The sequence below is a fragment of the Maniola hyperantus genome, chromosome 27 (assembly GCF_902806685.2).
Source record: "Maniola hyperantus chromosome 27, iAphHyp1.2, whole genome shotgun sequence".
Lineage (NCBI taxonomy): Eukaryota > Metazoa > Arthropoda > Insecta > Lepidoptera > Nymphalidae > Maniola > Maniola hyperantus.
The window spans coordinates 2,607,111-2,626,179 of record NC_048562.1 but is presented as its reverse complement, the minus strand read 5'-3'; the positions used below and the strand labels follow the sequence as shown (position 1 = coordinate 2,626,179).

The following is a 19,069-nucleotide window of genomic DNA, read 5'->3' as shown; positions in this document are numbered from 1 at the left end:
TTTGTAAACCCTAACACTAAACATACTAGAATTGGGCGAAAGGTGAACATACTCGACAATGAACGAACAACGAAAGGGGAGGCTATTTACTAAACTGCCCCTTATCCCTATAATGGTATTTTTTTCTCTACAATCTTTAAAAAACTTTCAATCATAACACTTTAAAAAGCAGCCTAAAAACTATTCTGAGGAGAAGCGAGAACTATTCATTTAAAATTCGAAGCCAAAGGACGATACCGCTTTGCTGGCAAATCTAAAACTAATTGCTTTTGAAAATTGACTTCTATATTACATAAGAATAGGAGCTATGTAATAAATATTGGATAGACAAAGTTGATGTTGCTCGGTATACGTTTAGTTCGGACATTCGAGGGCGTTCACCCGTGAAACTGTTACAGGGTTGTCATTAAAAAATACGTGTAAAAGGTAAAAGTCTCGCAAATTGCTATTGCGCTGGATCCATGTCTCATTAACATCGAAATGACGTCATTTTGACGTCAGCCGAAATAAAAATATACAACTTCAACGTCACTAAAATGATGGCCACGAGCATTAGCAATTTGCGGGACTTATAGGCGATTACGGTGACGATTTAAAAAAAAAAATTGACATCATTCTCCAATATTTCGATACTTATAAGATACATACCAAAACCGCAATTTTTCAATAGAGCGCTGTTATAAGTAGAAACCATGTTTTACTGCGTCCTTTTTTAAAAAACCCGGCCAAGTGCGAGTCAGGCTCGCGCAATGAGGGTTCCGTACTACAGTCTTATTTTTTCGACATTTTGCACGATAATTCAAAAACTATGAAGCATAAAAAGAAATCAAAATCTGTTTTAGAATGTACAGGTGAAGACCTTTTATATGATACCCCACTTGATATAGTTCTTACTTCGAAAATTGAAAATACTAATTATTAGTTCATGACCACAATTTAATTTTTTTTTGTGTGATGTGACCACAAAACAGTTTTCAGATTTTTCCCCCAATGTTTGCTATAAGACCTACCTACCTGCCAAATTTCATGATTCTAGGTCAACGGGAAGTACCCTGTAGGTTTCTTGACAGACCGACAGACAGACAGACAACAAAGTGATCCTATAAGGGTTCCGTTTTTCCTCTTTAGGTACGGAACCCTTAAAATGGCGAGCCACCTGATGTTAAGTGATTACCGCCGCCCATGAACATTTGCAGTACCAGAGGAACTACCAATGCGTTGTCGGCCTTTCAGGTATTTGTTGGGCCGCCTCTTTAATAGCCCCATGTTGTAATCTAATGGGAACACCGCCGAAGGGAGTTGATTCCACAGTTGCATGCACATGCATGTGCGTTGAAAAAAGGATCTGGCACAACGGGCGATCGAAGTGCACCAGACACCCAGGTGGTGAGGGTGAAATTGTTTGCGGTGGCGTGCGGTGCGGTTGTAGAAAAAGGAGGGTGGAATGAGATCAAACAACCCGTTGAGCTATGTTAGTTCCTTCATAAAGGTGCTTTAAATAATAAATAAATAAATAAATAATCTTTATTTTGTCAGACAACAAAGGCCTCAATATTATGTTAGTAACCATCTTAACCTATGTTAGTAACTATATTATAAAATAATGTATTAGTTAGTAAAAAACTTATGTTAGTTAATTTTTTTTTTTTTTAAAGAATAAGTATTAGCCATGTTAAATGACTAATATTCCCCTTTCCTCTCCAACTAAGCGTCAGGCTTGTGCTAGGAGTAGGTACGACAATAGTGCAACGGGCGGGGTTTGAACCGTCGACCTTTCGGTTTTCAGTCCACTCCTCTACCCGTTGAGCTATTGAGGCTTAGAGGTCTGCTATCACCTTCAGGATAATGTTAGTACTTCTCTCCAACCTACTTTTCATTGAGGCGATCCTTTTCCGTATGATTGCGATTTGCGAAGGAGCCGTCTACACAGTTATCCGCAAACATACCGGACGCGCTACAGTACCGAGGCAGTCCCAACATTATTCTGAAGATGTTATTATACTGGACTCGGCTTTGTTTAGCCAAAAAAATTGGCAACCCTAGCAAATCCCATACCAGTTAGACTACCTAGCTCCTATTATCACAACAATAAAGTTCAATTTCGCATCAAAACATTACTAAATACAAGTCCGTTAGATTAAAATTCAAATTCGTCGCTCGGATTTGGCCTAAGGTCAGTGACCTGTGACGTAGGCATGTGGGTGTGTATTGTATTGATAAGGAGCAAAGTAGGTATTTTATCTGTGTTTATATTGATTACGCATTATTACGTTATTATCTAAATATATAAAAAGAAAAGGTGACTGACTGACTGACTGACTGATCTATCAACGCACAGCTCAAACTACTGGACGGATCGGGCTGAAATTTGGCATGCAGATAGCTATTATGACGTAGGCATCCGCTAAGATAGGATTTTTTAAAATTCAACCCCTAGGGGGTGAAATAGGGATTTGAAATTTGTGTAGTCCACGCGGACGAAGTCGCGAGCATAAGCTAGTCTAAATATATAAAAGGAAAAGATGACTGACTGATCTATCAACGCACAGCTCAATAAACTACTGGACGGATCGGGCTGAAATTTGGCACACAGATAGCTATTATAACGTAGGCATCCGCTAAGAAAGGATTTTTGAAAATTCAACCCCTAAGGGGGTGAAATAGGGGTTGTCTGACACATATTATGTGAAAGATTTCGTGAATGAAATTTATTATGTATGTATGCTAACTTTTGTGAAGGATATATCATGTATTAATATTAAGGATCCCGTGGGAACTCTTTGCTTTTCCGGGATAAAAATAGCCTATGTCCGTCCCCGGGATGTATAAGCTCTACTGTACCCAATTTCATCAAAATTGGCCAAACTATTGGGCCGTGAAAAGCTACAAGACAGACAGGTAGACAGACAGACGCACTTTAGCATTTATAATATTAGTATGGAGCAGTGGCGTGCGGTGCCTATGAACCCCGGCGAAGCATAATGTCATCACCATGATCATCATCATGATCAACCCATCGCTGGCTCAATACAGGTACAGAGCACGGGTCTTCTGTTAGAGTGAGAAGGGCCTCCACACTGGCCAAATGCGGACTAGCAGACTTCAAACACCTTTGAGAACATTATGGAGAACTCTCAGGCATGCAGAATTCCTCACGATGTTTTCCTTCACCGTTAAAGCAAGTGATATTTAATTACTTAAAACGCACATACCTAACTCCGAAAAGTGCGTGCCCGGGATCAAACCCCCGACCTCCGATTGGAAGGTGGACGTCCTATAACCACTAGGCTACCACGGCTTTATACCTACGGCATAACTTTCAAAAACAAACGGTTTTTCTTTTCTTTTTCTTTCCAATCAAACTCGATGAAATTTCGTAGACATGTTCTTGAAACTAATATTTGTGTCTGTGGTTTGTTGATGTCCGTAAAAATGTTTAGTTAGACAATTTAGAAATGTTAAATTTTCCAATTGTCCCTACCAGGAATCGAACCCGGAACCTTTCGCTTATGAGACCTACTGCGCTAGCGGGGTTGTCAAAACCTTTCTTAGCTTCTCCTCTCTACAACATTTGAAAAAAGAAAACCAATAGGCTGAATAAATTTTAACCTTCGCTTCGCCCATAAAAAAATAGGTGCCCACACTGTCATTGACATATTAACTTGGAATTATCTGTTGCATAATTTAAAATTGGAACCGTAAGCACCGCCCGAATTCCAACCCCGGTGACGTCACCGAACGTGCTACGACTTCGGGCGGGGTCGCTGACCTGTGACGTCACGATCAGCTGACCGGGTGCATATCTTGCCTCTCTTTCTGATTAGGATTGTCCATATCAATGTCTACTAAGATCTATAGGTATTAGGATTTTATATTTCCATGGTGTCAGGTATTGCAGAGTAATAGCTTAGCGAATTTCAAAGACTAGCTAGGTAAGCTAGGTCTTAGAAGAAAGTGTGACCTATAGGCTATACCAAACCAAATATATGTAATATAGTTTTAGTAATGTATGAATATATATAGTATAGTATAAATATAATATAATATAGTATGAATGAGGTCGACGAACTTTGTCAGACTACCGTCTATTTGGGCTGCAAACTCCCAACACCAGTCTCGGCTTTTTATCTAGTGCTTTGGTCTAAAAGTGTGGTGTAAATTGTTCACTTTTCGTTTTGTCTAAATAAAAATAAAATAAAAAAAACCACGGTAATATATAGATAACAATTACCAAGCCTATACGTATTAACGAAGACGCTTATATTACTAACTAGCTTATGCTCGCGACTTCGTCCGCGCGGACTACATAAATTTCAAACCCCCATTTAACCCACTTGGGGGTGGAGTTTCGAAAAATCCTTTCTTGGTATTACCTATTCTTTACAAAGAAAACACCCTCCAAATTTCATATATCTAGGACCAGCGGTTTAGGCTGTGCGTTGATATAAGTCAGTCAGTCAGTCAGTCAGGACTTTGAATTTTATATACACAGAAGACTAGCTGTCCCACTCCGGCTTCGCTCAAGTATAGTTTTTGAAAATTTCCAAAATCCTGAAACACTTAGGTTTTTTTTTTTTTAAATAGATATAGCGAGCAAGCGAGCAGGCGGGTCACCTGATGTTAAGTGATTACCGCCGCCCATGAACATTTGCAGCACCAGAGGAGCCGCCGATGCGTTGCCGGCCTTTTAGGAATTTGTTGGTCCGCCCCTTGAATAACCCCATGTTATAATCTAGTGGGAACACCGCCGATGGGAGTTGGTTCCACAGTTTGCACGTGCGTGGAAAGAAGGATCTGGCGCAGCGGACGGTCGAAGTGCACCAGACACCCAGATGGTGAGGGTGAAATTCCTTACGGTGGCGCGCGGTGCGGTTGTAGAAAAAAGAGGGTGGAATGAGGTCAAAAAGCTCTTCAGAGCACTCCCCATTATACAGGCGATAGAACACGCATAGAGAGCTAACGTCTCTGCGGTGCTCCAGGCTTTCCAACGAGGCGGTTAGTTTGGGATCGTCCACAAGTCGAACAGCAGGTATCTTCACTTTTCACTTTTTTTCCCCGAAAGCCCCCAATACCAATTTTCATAGATAACTTGATAAATGAGGGACTTTAATGCAAATTTTTATACCTTGTTTACCCCCATAGGAGTGGAATTTCTAATTCAATCGGTAAGGCGCTGAAAAGGTAACAGACACACAGACAGACACATTTTTGCATTTATAATATTAGTACGGAATTTGATTGAAAATTTCGCCCCTTATACAATCAAGTAGGGACATTAAGTATTATCGAGTAACTAGCTTATGCTCGCGACTTCGCGTGGACTATACCAATTTCAAATCCCTATTTCACCCCCTTAGGGATTGAATTTTCAAAAATCGTTTCTTAGCGGACGCCTACGACAAATTAGCTATCTGCATGCCAAATTTCAGCCCGATCCGACCAGTAGTTTGAGCTGTGCATTGATAGATCAGTCAGTCAGTCAGTCAAGGTGACTTTTATATATTTAGAAGATTTTTTGAACCTAAATAGATTTGAAAAGATATTCGATAAAATTAACAGAAACCAGGTCAAATCGCCAATTTTGAACTATCTGTCAAAATCTAACCGACACAGTTAAAAGAGGAAGCTGCTAGTTTCAAAACAAATAACAATGTTAATTAGAAAGGCGTGACAAATTAAATTTGCGTTTTTATGTAGGTATATCTATTATTTGCCATTCACGGATTTAAAACAAAAGGGCCTTTGTTACCGTAAGGAATGGCGGGTATAGAGCATAGAGGAAACTGTTAAATGTTGGGCAATATACACAGAATTCTAAATCTATATAATCTACTAGCTGATCCCCGCGGCTTCGCCCGCGTGTATATAATATAGCCTATGTCACTCAGGAATAATGTAGCTTTCTACCGGTGAAATAATTTTTAAAATCGGTTATGTAGTTCCAAAGATTACCCCCTACAAACAAACTTAACGACATTACCTCTCTATATAATAGTATAGATTAGTATAGATAATATAAAAATGAATCACTAAATGTGTTGGTCATCGCAAATCTCGAGAACAGCTGAACCGATTTCGCTAATTCTTTTTTTATAATATTCCTTGAAGTACGAGGATGGTTCTTACGGAGAGAAAAAATTAAAAAATTGAATCGACTGTTCGGCGGAACGAAGTTCGCCAGGGCAGCTATAGTCTTTATATAAAATTCAAAGTCCTGACTGACTGACTTATATATCAACGCACAACCTAAACCACTGGTCTTAGAGACATAAAATTTGGAGGGTGTGTTCTTTGTAAAGAGAAGGTATCCATTAAGAGAGGATTTTTCGAAATTCCACCCAAAAGGGGGTAAATGGAGGACGAAAGTTTGTAAGTCTATCATTTTTAAAGTTTTTTATGGGTGGGTCTGTAATTTTTGTTGGTTGGTTCAAATCGTCTATTTTAGATAATAGAGCAAGTGTTAACTAATGCAAAAGTCATCATCGTCATCATGATCAACCCAACACGGGTCTCCTCTCAGAGTGATAAGGGTTTTGGCCATAGTCTACCACGCTGGCCATGTGCGGATTGGTAGACTTAACACACCTTTGAGAACTTTATGGAGAACTCTCAGACATGCAGGTTTCCTCACGATGTTTTCCTTCACCGTTAAAGCAAGTGACATTTAATTACTTAAAACGCACATAACCCCGAAAAGTTAGAGGTGCGTGCCCGGGATAGAACCCCCGACCTCCGATTAGAAGGCGGACGTCCTAACCACTATAGGCTATCACAGCTTCACTAGGCTAAAAAATGCAAAAGTGAAACTCGAAAAATATTTCTAAAATTTAAATAATATTTCTAGCGGATAAACTGATACATACTTGAAGAATATTTCCAAATCCATATTGATGTTCTCTTATTCTAGTTTATTACTTTGTAGGTAGCTCCTTACACGTGTCATCGATTAATTAGTAAATCGATAAACGCATCAAAATAAATAATCGTATAATCGATTAAAATCGTATCATAATTAAAACCACTAAGTTATCCTTCACTTATATAATACGTATTTTAGATGAGACACAGTGGAAAATTGGACACTTAATCTGATTTCAATGAATAGGTTTTCATCACCATCATCGCCATCTGAAGTCTCAACCTATCGCCGGCCAACTACTGAGCACGAATCTCCTCTCAGAATGAGAATAGTCCATAGTGCACCACGCTGGCCAAGCGCGGATTGGTTGACTTCACACAGCATTCTCAGACATTTGTAGGTTTCCTCACGATATTTTCCTTCATTCGCACATACCTTTGAAAAGTCAAAGTCAAATGGTTTATTCAAAATCTAAATATATAAAAGAAACAGGTGACTGACTGACTGACTAACTGATCTGTCAACGCACAGCTCAAACTAATCTTGAATCTTACGGATAGTCGAATGTAAGCACCTAGAACCAGATAGGATCCACGCTCTTTTATCAACATTAAATTGCGCGTAAAGTCACAGGAAATAACTAGTCAACCTTACAATATTAACATCTGTTAAAAATTACGCAATACATACGTAGTAAATTAAAAAAAAACGTCCATCTTGTATCCCGTATACTACCAAAGATGGATTCCGCTACCGCTGTATACGACGGGATCACCGTACCATCTGGCTGTACCGAACAAACAAATTTCAACTCTAATCCTTAGTTATAAAGTATAAAATTCCATGTAAAGAGACACGCTCGGTACCCACACATGTAAAGAGGAGTCGATGCCCGCGCTCCGACCTTGCCTCTTGGGTCGACGAACTCTAACCAAAAATGGCGTTAGTATGAATTTTTTGAATTTCGAATCGTATTTTTAGGCTCTTTATCGTACACATTTTATTGTGATCGTTTTTTTTTTAAAGTTTTGGGTGTTTTATTTGTTAAATTTTTCGTTATGAGTTGAGTTTTTGACAAAAGAATCTTTTGGTTGTACCACTACCACTACGTACCTTTTCTCGAAGCGTTTCGTCGTATTTTCGAGCAGTCATAGCTTCGGTCTGGATGACGCTAGAAAGCTGAAATTTTCAGAATAAGGTGTCCTCAGCAAACTTATTAGATCTCATAACTTTTTAACAGTGAAAGCATCATGAACTTGTGAGTCTTGGCAACCAAATTTACATGAAATGTTTTTGGGGGGATTTAATGTATAATTTGTGAATCAAATCGTAGGTATTTTAGGTTCTTTATCTTATACATTCCTACACAATTAGATTTTTTAACTGTCTTCAAAAAAGGAGGAGGTTCCCAATTCGTCGGGATCTTTAATTTATTATGTACTAGATGATGCCCGCGACTTCGTCCGCGTGGATTTAGGTTTTTAAAAAACCTGTTGGAACTCTTATATTTTCCGGGATAAAAAGTAGCCTATGTCCTTCCCCAGGATGCAAGCTATCTCTATACCAAATTTCGTCAAAATCGGTTGAACGGAAGCTAGCAGACAGACAGACAGACAGACGGACAGACAGACAGACACACTTTCGCATTTATAATATTAGTATTGGATGCTCCCCGATTACTCATCGACGCTTGGACCGATTAGAAAAATTCCTTTTTGTTTGAAAGGGTAAACTGGTAAAGGGGAAAGGGTAAGTGTAAAGGGACTTCCCAGGTAGTCCCATGTGAATTTCGTAAAGATCTGATGAATATCTACGAAGGTACGATAAGAAAGGATTTTTGAAAATTCTATATTCACTGTACTCTTATCCGTTGAGGAGTTCCAATATCGGATGTCGTCTATCTGCATGAAAAATTTTAGCCCGATCCGTCCAGCTGTGTGTTGATAGATCAGTCAGTCAGTCAGCTTTTCCTCTTAAAATTTTGCGTTTCCAAGTAGGTATAGATCCTCCAGTTTACGACTTGCATTATCTGTCAGTCAGTCAGTCACAGCAGGCCTAGCATGGGCCGGGAAATTTTCTCCCCGAGGAAAGGATAAAAATTTTATCCCCTCCGATAGTTATTTCCACTCTCCGAGCATGGGCACAGGGTTGGATATAATTATCCCCGGTGATAAGGCGGGGAAAGACTAGTCCTCGGTTAATGTCAAAGTGTTATTATTTTTTATCTGTGCTTTTGATTTTGCTCGTTTTCGTTACTCGTAACTCGTCTGTGGCTGCTTTTTATTTTAAAAGAGCTAGAAGCCGGAGCCGTAAAATAGTTTAAAAAACATTCACAGAAGATTATGCACGTAAGTATTGTTATACGTAGTATCCCTATTAATCTGTGGTATTGTTATTGTTTGTGTTTACCTAACCTAACTCCACTTTTGAATTATCCAAATTAAAAAATAATCGAATAGTTGAAATTCCTAGCTATCACAGTAAGTATCACAAAGACAATTTGTGTTAGTCAGTACACAAAATTGAAGTGATAATATATTGATATTGTTAGCGACAAAGAAATGCATAAATTGTTGTTTTATTTGCAGACATGGAAATATGTACTTGAAGAAGGGCACTGGCCACTGACTGACAAGTATGATGAGGCAGCTCGGGATGTAGGACCACCGGGAAATGTCTCAATAGTGCCGTCGGTCACATATATGAGCACATAAGTGTTCAATATTAATTATCACTGTTGGGCATAAATGCTCAACAGGATTTGGACCTGAAGACTCCATAATGGGCCAGCCAGAGAGATGCGTGTATTAATTTAGTTCTATTAAATGTGTGTCTTGTATAACAAACTCAAAATAACTTTAGGTACCTACCTATTGGAATAGGTAAGTTAGGTACACATCTTATCAACATAAAATATTTTCATTATTGTTTGAGATGATGATAAAACTAACAGTTTAGCACACTGCACTGAGAAGAGTTCAATATCACTTAAAATTGGTTAAGCTGGTACGGTTTGAGCTATTAAACTAACCTAATTTCTTTATAAGCATGTCAAGCCAATGTTTTTTATCTTATGGCAGGAAATCTTTGAAGTGTCGGTGGTGGACTATGGTGAGACTGTCGTTTAACCCACTTTGTACACAGTGGGTACTTTATAAAACCAATAGCCCCGAGTAGTTTTCCTATAAATGCCAATAAATAAATAAAAAGTAAGTAGAGGATATGTACATTTTTGTAATTTGTAAATAGTTATGAATATAGGAAGTTATTCTATGGCAGTGTGGTTTGATTGAACATTAAACTTGTTACTTCCTTTTCTTAAGGATAATAGCACTACTTTTAGATCTGTTAAGTTAACATCAGAGATTTGTGTACATTCAAATAAGCATTGTTTTAATTGGTATTCCTAATATTATGCCTAAGAGTTTGTGTTTGTTACTCAATCACACAGAAAGAGTACTTAAAGCAAAATTATTTTTTGAAGAAACTTATTTTTTGTTATAGCAGCAATAGAAATAAGTACAAAATTTCAACTTTAACCTGTTACGTTTCAGGAGACAGACAGATGGAGAGCTGAGACTGTAATAGGGTCCCATTGGTACCCTACAGAACCCTAGTAGTAGTAGTAGATATAAGGATGGGTTTGCACAAGGTGGTTTTAGGTAATAGGTACTTAAAGAAATATATTTAATGCAAATATGTATTTATTATTCCATCCCTTTTTCCCTTTTATTGTCGGGCAACAGTTAGCAGTCTGGTTTGATCCATAGATATGTGAGATTTCTTTATTTGTTACATTTTCTAGTCTGTCCTTTGGTTGTTCCATTGGAATTCTGAAACATACAATTTATACATTAATGATTTTCAATAATAATAAATTAAGAGTAAGAGGATATACTGAAATGGTCTATAAAGTATAATAGGCTAACATATTTACTCTTACAAAACACTTATGATGAACCATTATAATTTGTAAAGTCTTATTGTGTTTGTGTATCATTATGTATTTAACTATGATATAGGTGTGTATTTTAATTTAAGAATTGTTTTGTTAAATTAGACTCCTGCCTATTTTGTTCAAATAAATGATTTTATTATAATGAGTCATTGTGTTATTTTATATTTCCAATAATCCATACTAATATTATAAATGCGAAAGTGTGTCTGCCTGTCTGTCTGCTAGCTTTTCACAGCCCAACAGTCTAACCGATTTAGATGAAATTTAGTACCTACAGAGTTAGCTTACATCCCGAGGATGGACACCGGCTACTTTTTATTCTGGAAAATCAAATAGTTCTCACAGGATTTTCAAAACCTAAATCCACACAGATGAAGTCGCGGGCAATAGTCATCCCATGACCTTGACTTGTATCTCACTGGTAACTACCATCTGCCAAGAGTCTTATAGATGTGAGGACGTAGAATAAATAGATAATAGCCGCATGTAGGACCTATTTGTAGGTACCTACTACCTACCTAAGTAGGTACCTATTCGTTTGCACAAGATGGTTTTAGGTAATAGGTAAGTACTTAGGTACTTACTTTTATGAATCCATCCATCGAATTAATCGGCTTTAGTGCTTCATTAAGCTGCTCGCACAAGTACAGCACATAATATTTGTCCATCCGAAACAAGTGTCGGAACTCAGCGTCGGGAAATTCAAAGGGATTACTTCCATCACTAATTACGTGCTCATGTTATTTTCGTTCTAAATTCTCTATTTCAAACTAATAAAAAAAGCGCGAGACATGTTTTTTGATCTTTTAATAATTGAGTTAAAGTTCTATGAGCATTATACCCACCTCAAATCTCGAGGATAAAATTATCCCTCTCAAATGTCAAAAAAGGACAGTTTATCTTCTTTTATTTGGCCCCATGCTATAGACGGTGGATAAATAGTCCCCCGAGTCCCCGTGAAATGTCAAACGGGGATAAACTTCTCCTCTCCCCTGTTGCCGTGCTCTGAGGGGTGGAGAAGTTAATGATATCTCCTGTGCAGTGGATAAAATCGGGGGATATAATTTTTATCTTCGGCCCATGCTAGCCGTGCAGTACTGTATCATTAAAATAACCATTGTACTAGGTTTCGAATGTTATTAACTTAGGTTATTAATAGCAACGATTCTACGCTACTACGAACTTTAAGTAGGTATCGTTACCCTCTCTATTTTCATTTGTAATTCAAATCGATTTTGTAATCGATACTAATTGTTATCGATGTTGAAATCGATAACAATGGAGCACTTTGTTTCGATACTAAAATATGTTTGGGTAGCTACCTTAATTATAAATTATAATACTGAATTAGTATGCACTTTAAATGGCTAAGTTTGGTTTGCATTTTGCTTACAATTGCTGAGTTTGTTGTGGGCTCTTCTCAGACCTGGGCGCGTTTGGAACCCTCGTAGCTTTAGTTTTAAGTTTGGGTAATAATTATCACCACTATATCTTACAAATCTAACACCATACCAGACCATCAATAGAGTAATTTATTACCTATTTTGAATAAATCATTTGACTTTGACTTTGACTTTTGACTTGGTTTATTAATGTTCTTCGCGTTTTTGTTGGTTCTCATAAACCGTGATAGTTAGGTTATACCTATTGGCGTTATAAGAACAAATACTAAAAAAACCGGCCAAGTGCGAGTCAGGCTCGCGCTAGGAGGGTTCCGTACTACAGTCGTATTTTATTTCATAAAAATAATTTAAAATCTGTTTTAGAATGTACAGGTGAAGCCCTTTCATAATGATACCCCACTTGATGTAGTTATCTTACTTCGAAAATTGAAAATACTAATTTATAGTTCATGACCACAAATTCATTTTTTTTGTGTGTGTGATGTGATCTATACCCATGCAAAAAATCACGTCAATCCGTTGCACCGTTGCGACGTGATTGAAGGACAAACCAACAAACCAACAAACTAATAAACCAACAAACCAGCAGACAAACACACTTTCGCATTTATAGTTACGGTACTGATATAGTAAGGGTACTGATTCGATTCACGAAACACGCCAAATACTTATTTGGACAAGATTTTAATGTGTGTTTTTGTATTGTTGCAGCACAAATCGAGATAATACCATGCAAGGTCTGCGGGGACAAGTCCTCGGGGGTCCACTACGGAGTCATCACCTGCGAGGGCTGCAAGGGGTTCTTCCGCCGCTCGCAGAGCACAGGTCGGCTTCAATTGTCTATCTTCCACCATCACAGCCTTCCAGCATCAGTTTTCCCACCGAATTATAATATGGGTACCTTCAAGACAAGAGTGAATAGGCATCTTCTAGGCAAGCGCGCTCCATCTTAGGCTGCATCATCACTTGCCATCCAGGTCTGATTGCAGCCAAGCGTTAGTGTATAAATAAAAAAAAATCTTGCTTTTTTTATTCAGATACAAGTTTTTTTTTTTTTTTTTAAAAGAATATTAGCCATGTGAAACGACTAATATTCCCCTTTCCTCTCCAAATAAGCGTCAGGCTTGTGCTAGGAGTAGGTACGACAATAGTGCAACGGGCGGGGTTTGAACCGTCGACCTTTCGGTTTTCAGTCCATTCCTTTACCGGTTGAGCTATTGAGGCTTTTAAAGTTAGCCCATGACAGCAATCTCACCTGGTGGTTAAGTGACGATGCAGTCTAAGATGGAAGCGGGCTAACGCGGAAGGGGTATGGCAGTTTTTAGGGTTCCTCAAAAGGAAAAACGGAACCCTTATAGGATCACTTTGTTGTCTGTCTGTCTGTCGGTTTGCGGGGACAAGTCCTCGGGGCTCTACTACGGAGTCATCACCTGCGAGGGCTGCAAAGGGTTCTTTCGCCGCTTGCAGAGCACAGCTCGGCTTCAATTATCTATCTCGCTTATTTTTATACAAGCTGATGCCCGCGACTTCGTCCGCGTGGAATTAGGTTTTTGAAAATCCCGTGGGAACTCTTTGATTTTCCGGCCTATGTCTTTATCTATACCCATGCAAAAAATCACGTCAATCCGTTGCACCATTGCGACGTGATTGAAGGACAAACCAACAAACCAATAAACCAACAAACAAACACACTTTCGCATTAAATAATAAGGGTACTGATTAGGATTAGGATTAAGTAGATGACGTCTATTTAAATTTTTGAATATTCCACGGGAGCTCTTTAATTATTCGGGATAAAAAGTAGTCTATGTCTGTCTCTGGGATGCAAGCCATCTCTGCACCAATTTCGCCAAAATCGGAAAATGCTCACTTTCGCATTTATTATATGACCTAGTAGTTTCATAACTAGTTGTATTGATTTTCGATGTTTTGACATACTTTTACTCTTTGGTCCTTTTCCCTGGATTTTAAACTGCATTGTCTGGCCCTTCTGCCAACATTGGAATATAAAGATATTCCAAAAAAGATATTGGTAAAAGACCAATGTAACTAAAGCGTAATTATTAACACAGCACATGGTTTCAGTGGTCAACTACCAGTGCCCGAGGAACAAGGCCTGCGTGGTGGACCGCGTCAACCGGAACCGCTGCCAGTACTGTCGGCTGCAGAAGTGCTTGAAGCTAGGCATGAGCCGTGATGGTGAGTACCCCTACTTATAACACAGCACATGGTTTCAGTGGTCAACTACCAGTGCCCGAGGAACAAGGCCTGCGTGGTGGACCGCGTCAACACATGGTTTCAGTGGTCAACTGCCAGTGTTAGGCATAAGCCGTGATGGCAAGTAGGTACTATAGAGGTAAACTATTTCACAGATTGCAAAATTGCCGCGTGATTCACGACGCGGCATTGACTCCGAGTGGCCTACTTACGCAATGTTTATTGACCTCTACCGTCAGTCAGATTGTTTTATTTACAATATATCGTGAACTTTTACAAAATATAGGCCTTTCGCTCAGTACTATCAGCTGTCTTCGTTTTTGCTAGCGTTTTGGTTACATCCTGTATACTGTATAGTATAATCTAAACTCATTGCAAACTAATTTCATATGCATGTAAAGTACCACACCGTTTCCACGTCGCAACAGCGGTATCGGCCGATTGTAGGAACAACACTGTTATCAGTGCTGATAACAGGTCATTCACACCGCGCTCACTTCCTTGTGCCACGTGGTAAGACAGTATAGTTTGTTAAATAGTATTTTTTTTTTGCTTTAAACATGGGTTAGGTACTGTGTGTAGAAAGAGATTTTGCGAATTTTTACAGACGATGTATTTCTGCTATAAGAACAAATACTAAAAAAAATTTTTACAAAAAAAAATAAAAACATATTCTACATAATATATTCGTATAACGTATAACGTGTACATAATATATTCGGTAATAAATTAAATTATTTTTCAATTTTTAGTGTTTGTGTATCGAAGTCGGTTTTTATTTTTTTTGTAAAAAAAAATTTATTTCACAATTTTTAGTGGCCCCATGGAATTATGCTATGACTGGTTAAAAATCTACTGTTTACTAAGCTATTACACTGATCGCGAGCAATTTACTCTTATCCGTTGAGGAGTTCCAGTATCTATCTTCGAAGATGTTCATCAGATCTTCACCAAATTTAAATGGGACCAACTTTGAAGTATACCCTTTCAAACAAAAAAAGAATTTTCAAAATCGGTCCAGGCGTCTTCGAGTAATCGGGGAACATACATAAAAAAAAAAAAGATTCCGACGAATTGAGAACCTCCGAACCTCCGAGAATTGAGAAGTCGGTTAAAAACAGAATAAAATAAATATTTAATAAGGTAACAAACGTGACTTTTTTGCTCGTTTTCATAGATAGACTAGCTTAAGCCCGCGTCTTCGTCCTCGTGGACTACACAAATTTCATACCCCTTATTTTTCTACTTAGGGGCTAAATTTTTCTAAAACCATGATACACGTTTTCAATGTTTATACCACTAGTGTAAATACACAATTTCACGATTCTAACTTCAAATCTGACAGACTTTTATATAAATTTCAAACCCTTATTTTACCCCTTTAGGGGTTGAATTTTGAAAAATCATTTCTTAGCGGATGCCTACATTACCTACGTCATAATAGCTATCTGCATGCCAATTTTCAGCCCGATCCGTCTAGTAGTTTGAGCTGTGCGTTGATAGATCAGTCAGTCAGTCACCTTTTCCTATTATAATATTTAGATTAGCTTATTAATTATGCCCGCGGTTCTCGACATACCGACAGACATAACACTAAGTGATGTTCCATTTTTCCTTTTGAGGTACGGAACCCTAAAAAGGACCCCGGATGGGTTCGAAACTAGTCGGACTTACCTACCTGAGTAAAGCATGAGTAAATCCGGATTCTTCTACACTTATAATGATAAGCTTCATTTTCGGAGCCGGCTAATTAAATTCGCTTCTGTTTCGCAATAGTGATCTACTTGCAGTGTTACGTGGAACACAAAAACGTACATACACACGCGCGTTCCGCTTCACGCCTGCATCGTTGCACAATACATAGGGATGGCGCCGTAGTGAATATCGATCGAAAATCTTAATTTTTCTTTCCCTTAATTTTTTATGTAGGCCCTGAAGTGAAAATTTTAAACTATCTAGTATATTAAATAGCGGTGTTTTTTTTTGGGTTTTCAAATGAATTGTATTAAAAATAAAATCATAATATATTATTATTAACTAACTTCGTCCGCGTGGATTCAGTTATTTTTAATCCCGTGGGGATTATTTGATTTTCCGGTATAAAAAGTAGCCTATGTCACTCTCCAGGTCTTCGACTATACTCATCCAAAAAATCACGTTGATCCGTTGCTCCGTTGTGGCGTGATTGAAGGACAAACCAACAAACAAACACACCATCGCAATTATAATATGGGTAGTGATTAAAACTTTTAAAATTAGTTTGCGTTTTACATCTATGGCACTCCAAGCACTATTAACATAATAGCATGTCAGTGATGCGATATTGAAGTTTCCCTCACAAAATCACCCAATGCACCTAAAGTTTTCACTTCTAAAATATAATCAAAAATTATAGAATTTAATGTGACTTTACCTATATTGAAGAAAATTATTAACATTTTACATACATGACAAAGGAAACAAAGACACTAGAATTAGATTCACCTACGTCTAAATATATAAAAGGAAAAGGTGACTGACTGACTGATCTATCAACGCTCAGCTCAAACTACTGGACGGATGGGGCTGTTTGGCATGCAGATAGCTGTTATGGTATGGTATTCAACTGTATGGTATGGTATTCAACCCCTAAAGGGTGAAATTGGGTTTTGAAATTTCGCCCTTCGAAAAGTCGCGAGCATAAGCTAGTATAGTATAAAAGGAAAAGGTGACTAACTGACAGATTTTTTAAAATCCAAACTCCAAGGGGGTAAAATAGGGGTTTGAAATGTTTTTGTAGTCCACGCGGACGAAGTCACGGGCATAAGCTAGTTAAAATCCATACTAATACATATTAGAAATGCGAAAGTGTGTCTGTCTGCTAGCCTTTCACGGCCTATCCATTCAACCGATTTTGACGAAATTTACTACAGATAGAGCTTGCATCCCAGGAAAGGACATATGCTACTTTTTATCCCGGAAAATCAAAGAGTTCCCACAGGATTTTTAAAAACTGAAATCTGAAATGGTATCATCTAATATAAAATAAAAATACAAAACATGCTGAACTATCCTACTTTTTAACTCTTTCATTCCACATTTTTATGTCGATAAGTACCACTCTACAATTTATGAACAACTCTGAAATGTAATTATAGTAATTGGATTGTTTCGTACTTAATTAAAATAATAAAATGCACTTTGAAACTCTATAGCTTTGTAAGTTGTTAACAACAGTCCAAGGTTCGATTTTATAATAATACTAGCGACCCGCCCCGGCTTCGCATGGGTGCAATGTAGATACTAATGTGGTGTCATTGAGGTGTTATTGCCTAGGAAACTCAAATGAGAGGAATTTTTTTCGACCTAATTCACATTATTTCAATTTCTCTAGGGATCTCTAATTTTTTGAGAATTAAACTATAGCTATAAACCTTCGTCTTGAATCACTCTGTCTGTTGGTGAAATTATACCGCATTAAAATCCGTTGCGTGGTTTAAAAGATCTACGCGTTTATACATACAGACAGCGGGAAGCGACTTTATTTTATACTATGTAGAGATACTAGCTGATGCCCGCGACTTCGTTCGCGTGGATTTAGGTTTTTGAAATTCCCGTGGGAATTCTTTGATTTTCCGGGATAAAAAGTAGCCTATATCACTCTGTGGGTCTTTATCTATACCCATGCAAAAAATCACGTCAAACCGTTGCACCGTTGCGACGTGATTGAAGGACAAGCCAACAAACAAACACACTTTCGCATTTATAATAAGGGTACTGAAGACATGATACATTATTATAGTGACTACAGCGCTCATCACTGCGCCATGGTGGTCGTCAATTGGCACCGATTCTAAGCACAACCTAATTTTAGAGTATTCGCACCCTCTTCTTACTATTGTAATAAAAAAAGCAGTTTGACATTTCTAAATTTAATTTTTAGATGGTAAAACCCGTGATTTTAGCACGCACTCGCGAACCTACTGTTTAAATTTGTATTGTGCACTAAAATTTAGAGTCTTTAAAAGTGAAAGTCATGTTCCGTTCCTTTTTTAGCATTAGTAAAAAGAAAAGGATGCAGATACTCTAAATTTAGTTTAGAGAGAGACTAGAGAATCGGGGCCAATGCTAGTCTATTTTTTTAAAAATCACTGAAATAAAAAAGTGAGAAAACTGTCGATATATTTTGTCTGTCACTACAGTCCCATCACTAGTGAGTATGACGCAATGCGTCACTGGTCTCGTGTTGAGGAGTGTCTGAGCACTATATCAAGCGATTATGTGTTTTTATTTATACTCTAAAAACTTAAGTAATCATGATGATTAGGTGTTATATAACTAGTTGCTTGTTCCCGCTACTTCGTTCGCGTGGATTAATTTTTTTTGAAGATGACGTTTTTTTCAAAATCCTTTAAACGCTCTATCCTATTTTAATCAGGGGACTTATTGTAGGGACACAGTACGCGGCAGAAAATAATGTACATCGGCCTTTAGAAGGAGATAGCGGATTTGTAGAGCATTCTCTGTCGTTGAGACCGACAAAACGTCACATAGGTCATAAGTGACAGAGAGAGTGCATAGTATAGTATAGGTCTTTTTTAAATGCAGATACATGTTAGCCCTTGACTGTAATCTCACCTGGTGGTAAGTGAT

General features: G+C 38.0%; 1 protein-coding gene across 17 annotated transcripts in view; it reads left to right on the top strand.

Moving 5' to 3' along the window:
- The window catches only part of Hr3 (Hormone receptor 3), a 167,775-nt gene that overhangs the window by 129,367 nt on the left and 19,339 nt on the right, over positions 1-19,069 (top strand). For all 17 annotated transcript variants that reach the window (XM_069507914.1, XM_034982585.2, XM_069507913.1 and 14 more), the window contains 2 exons: positions 12,932-13,045; positions 14,306-14,419. In XM_069507914.1, coding sequence (XP_069364015.1) covers positions 12,932-13,045; positions 14,306-14,419 — 228 coding nt within the window. The remainder of the gene's footprint in view (positions 1-12,931; positions 13,046-14,305; positions 14,420-19,069) is intronic.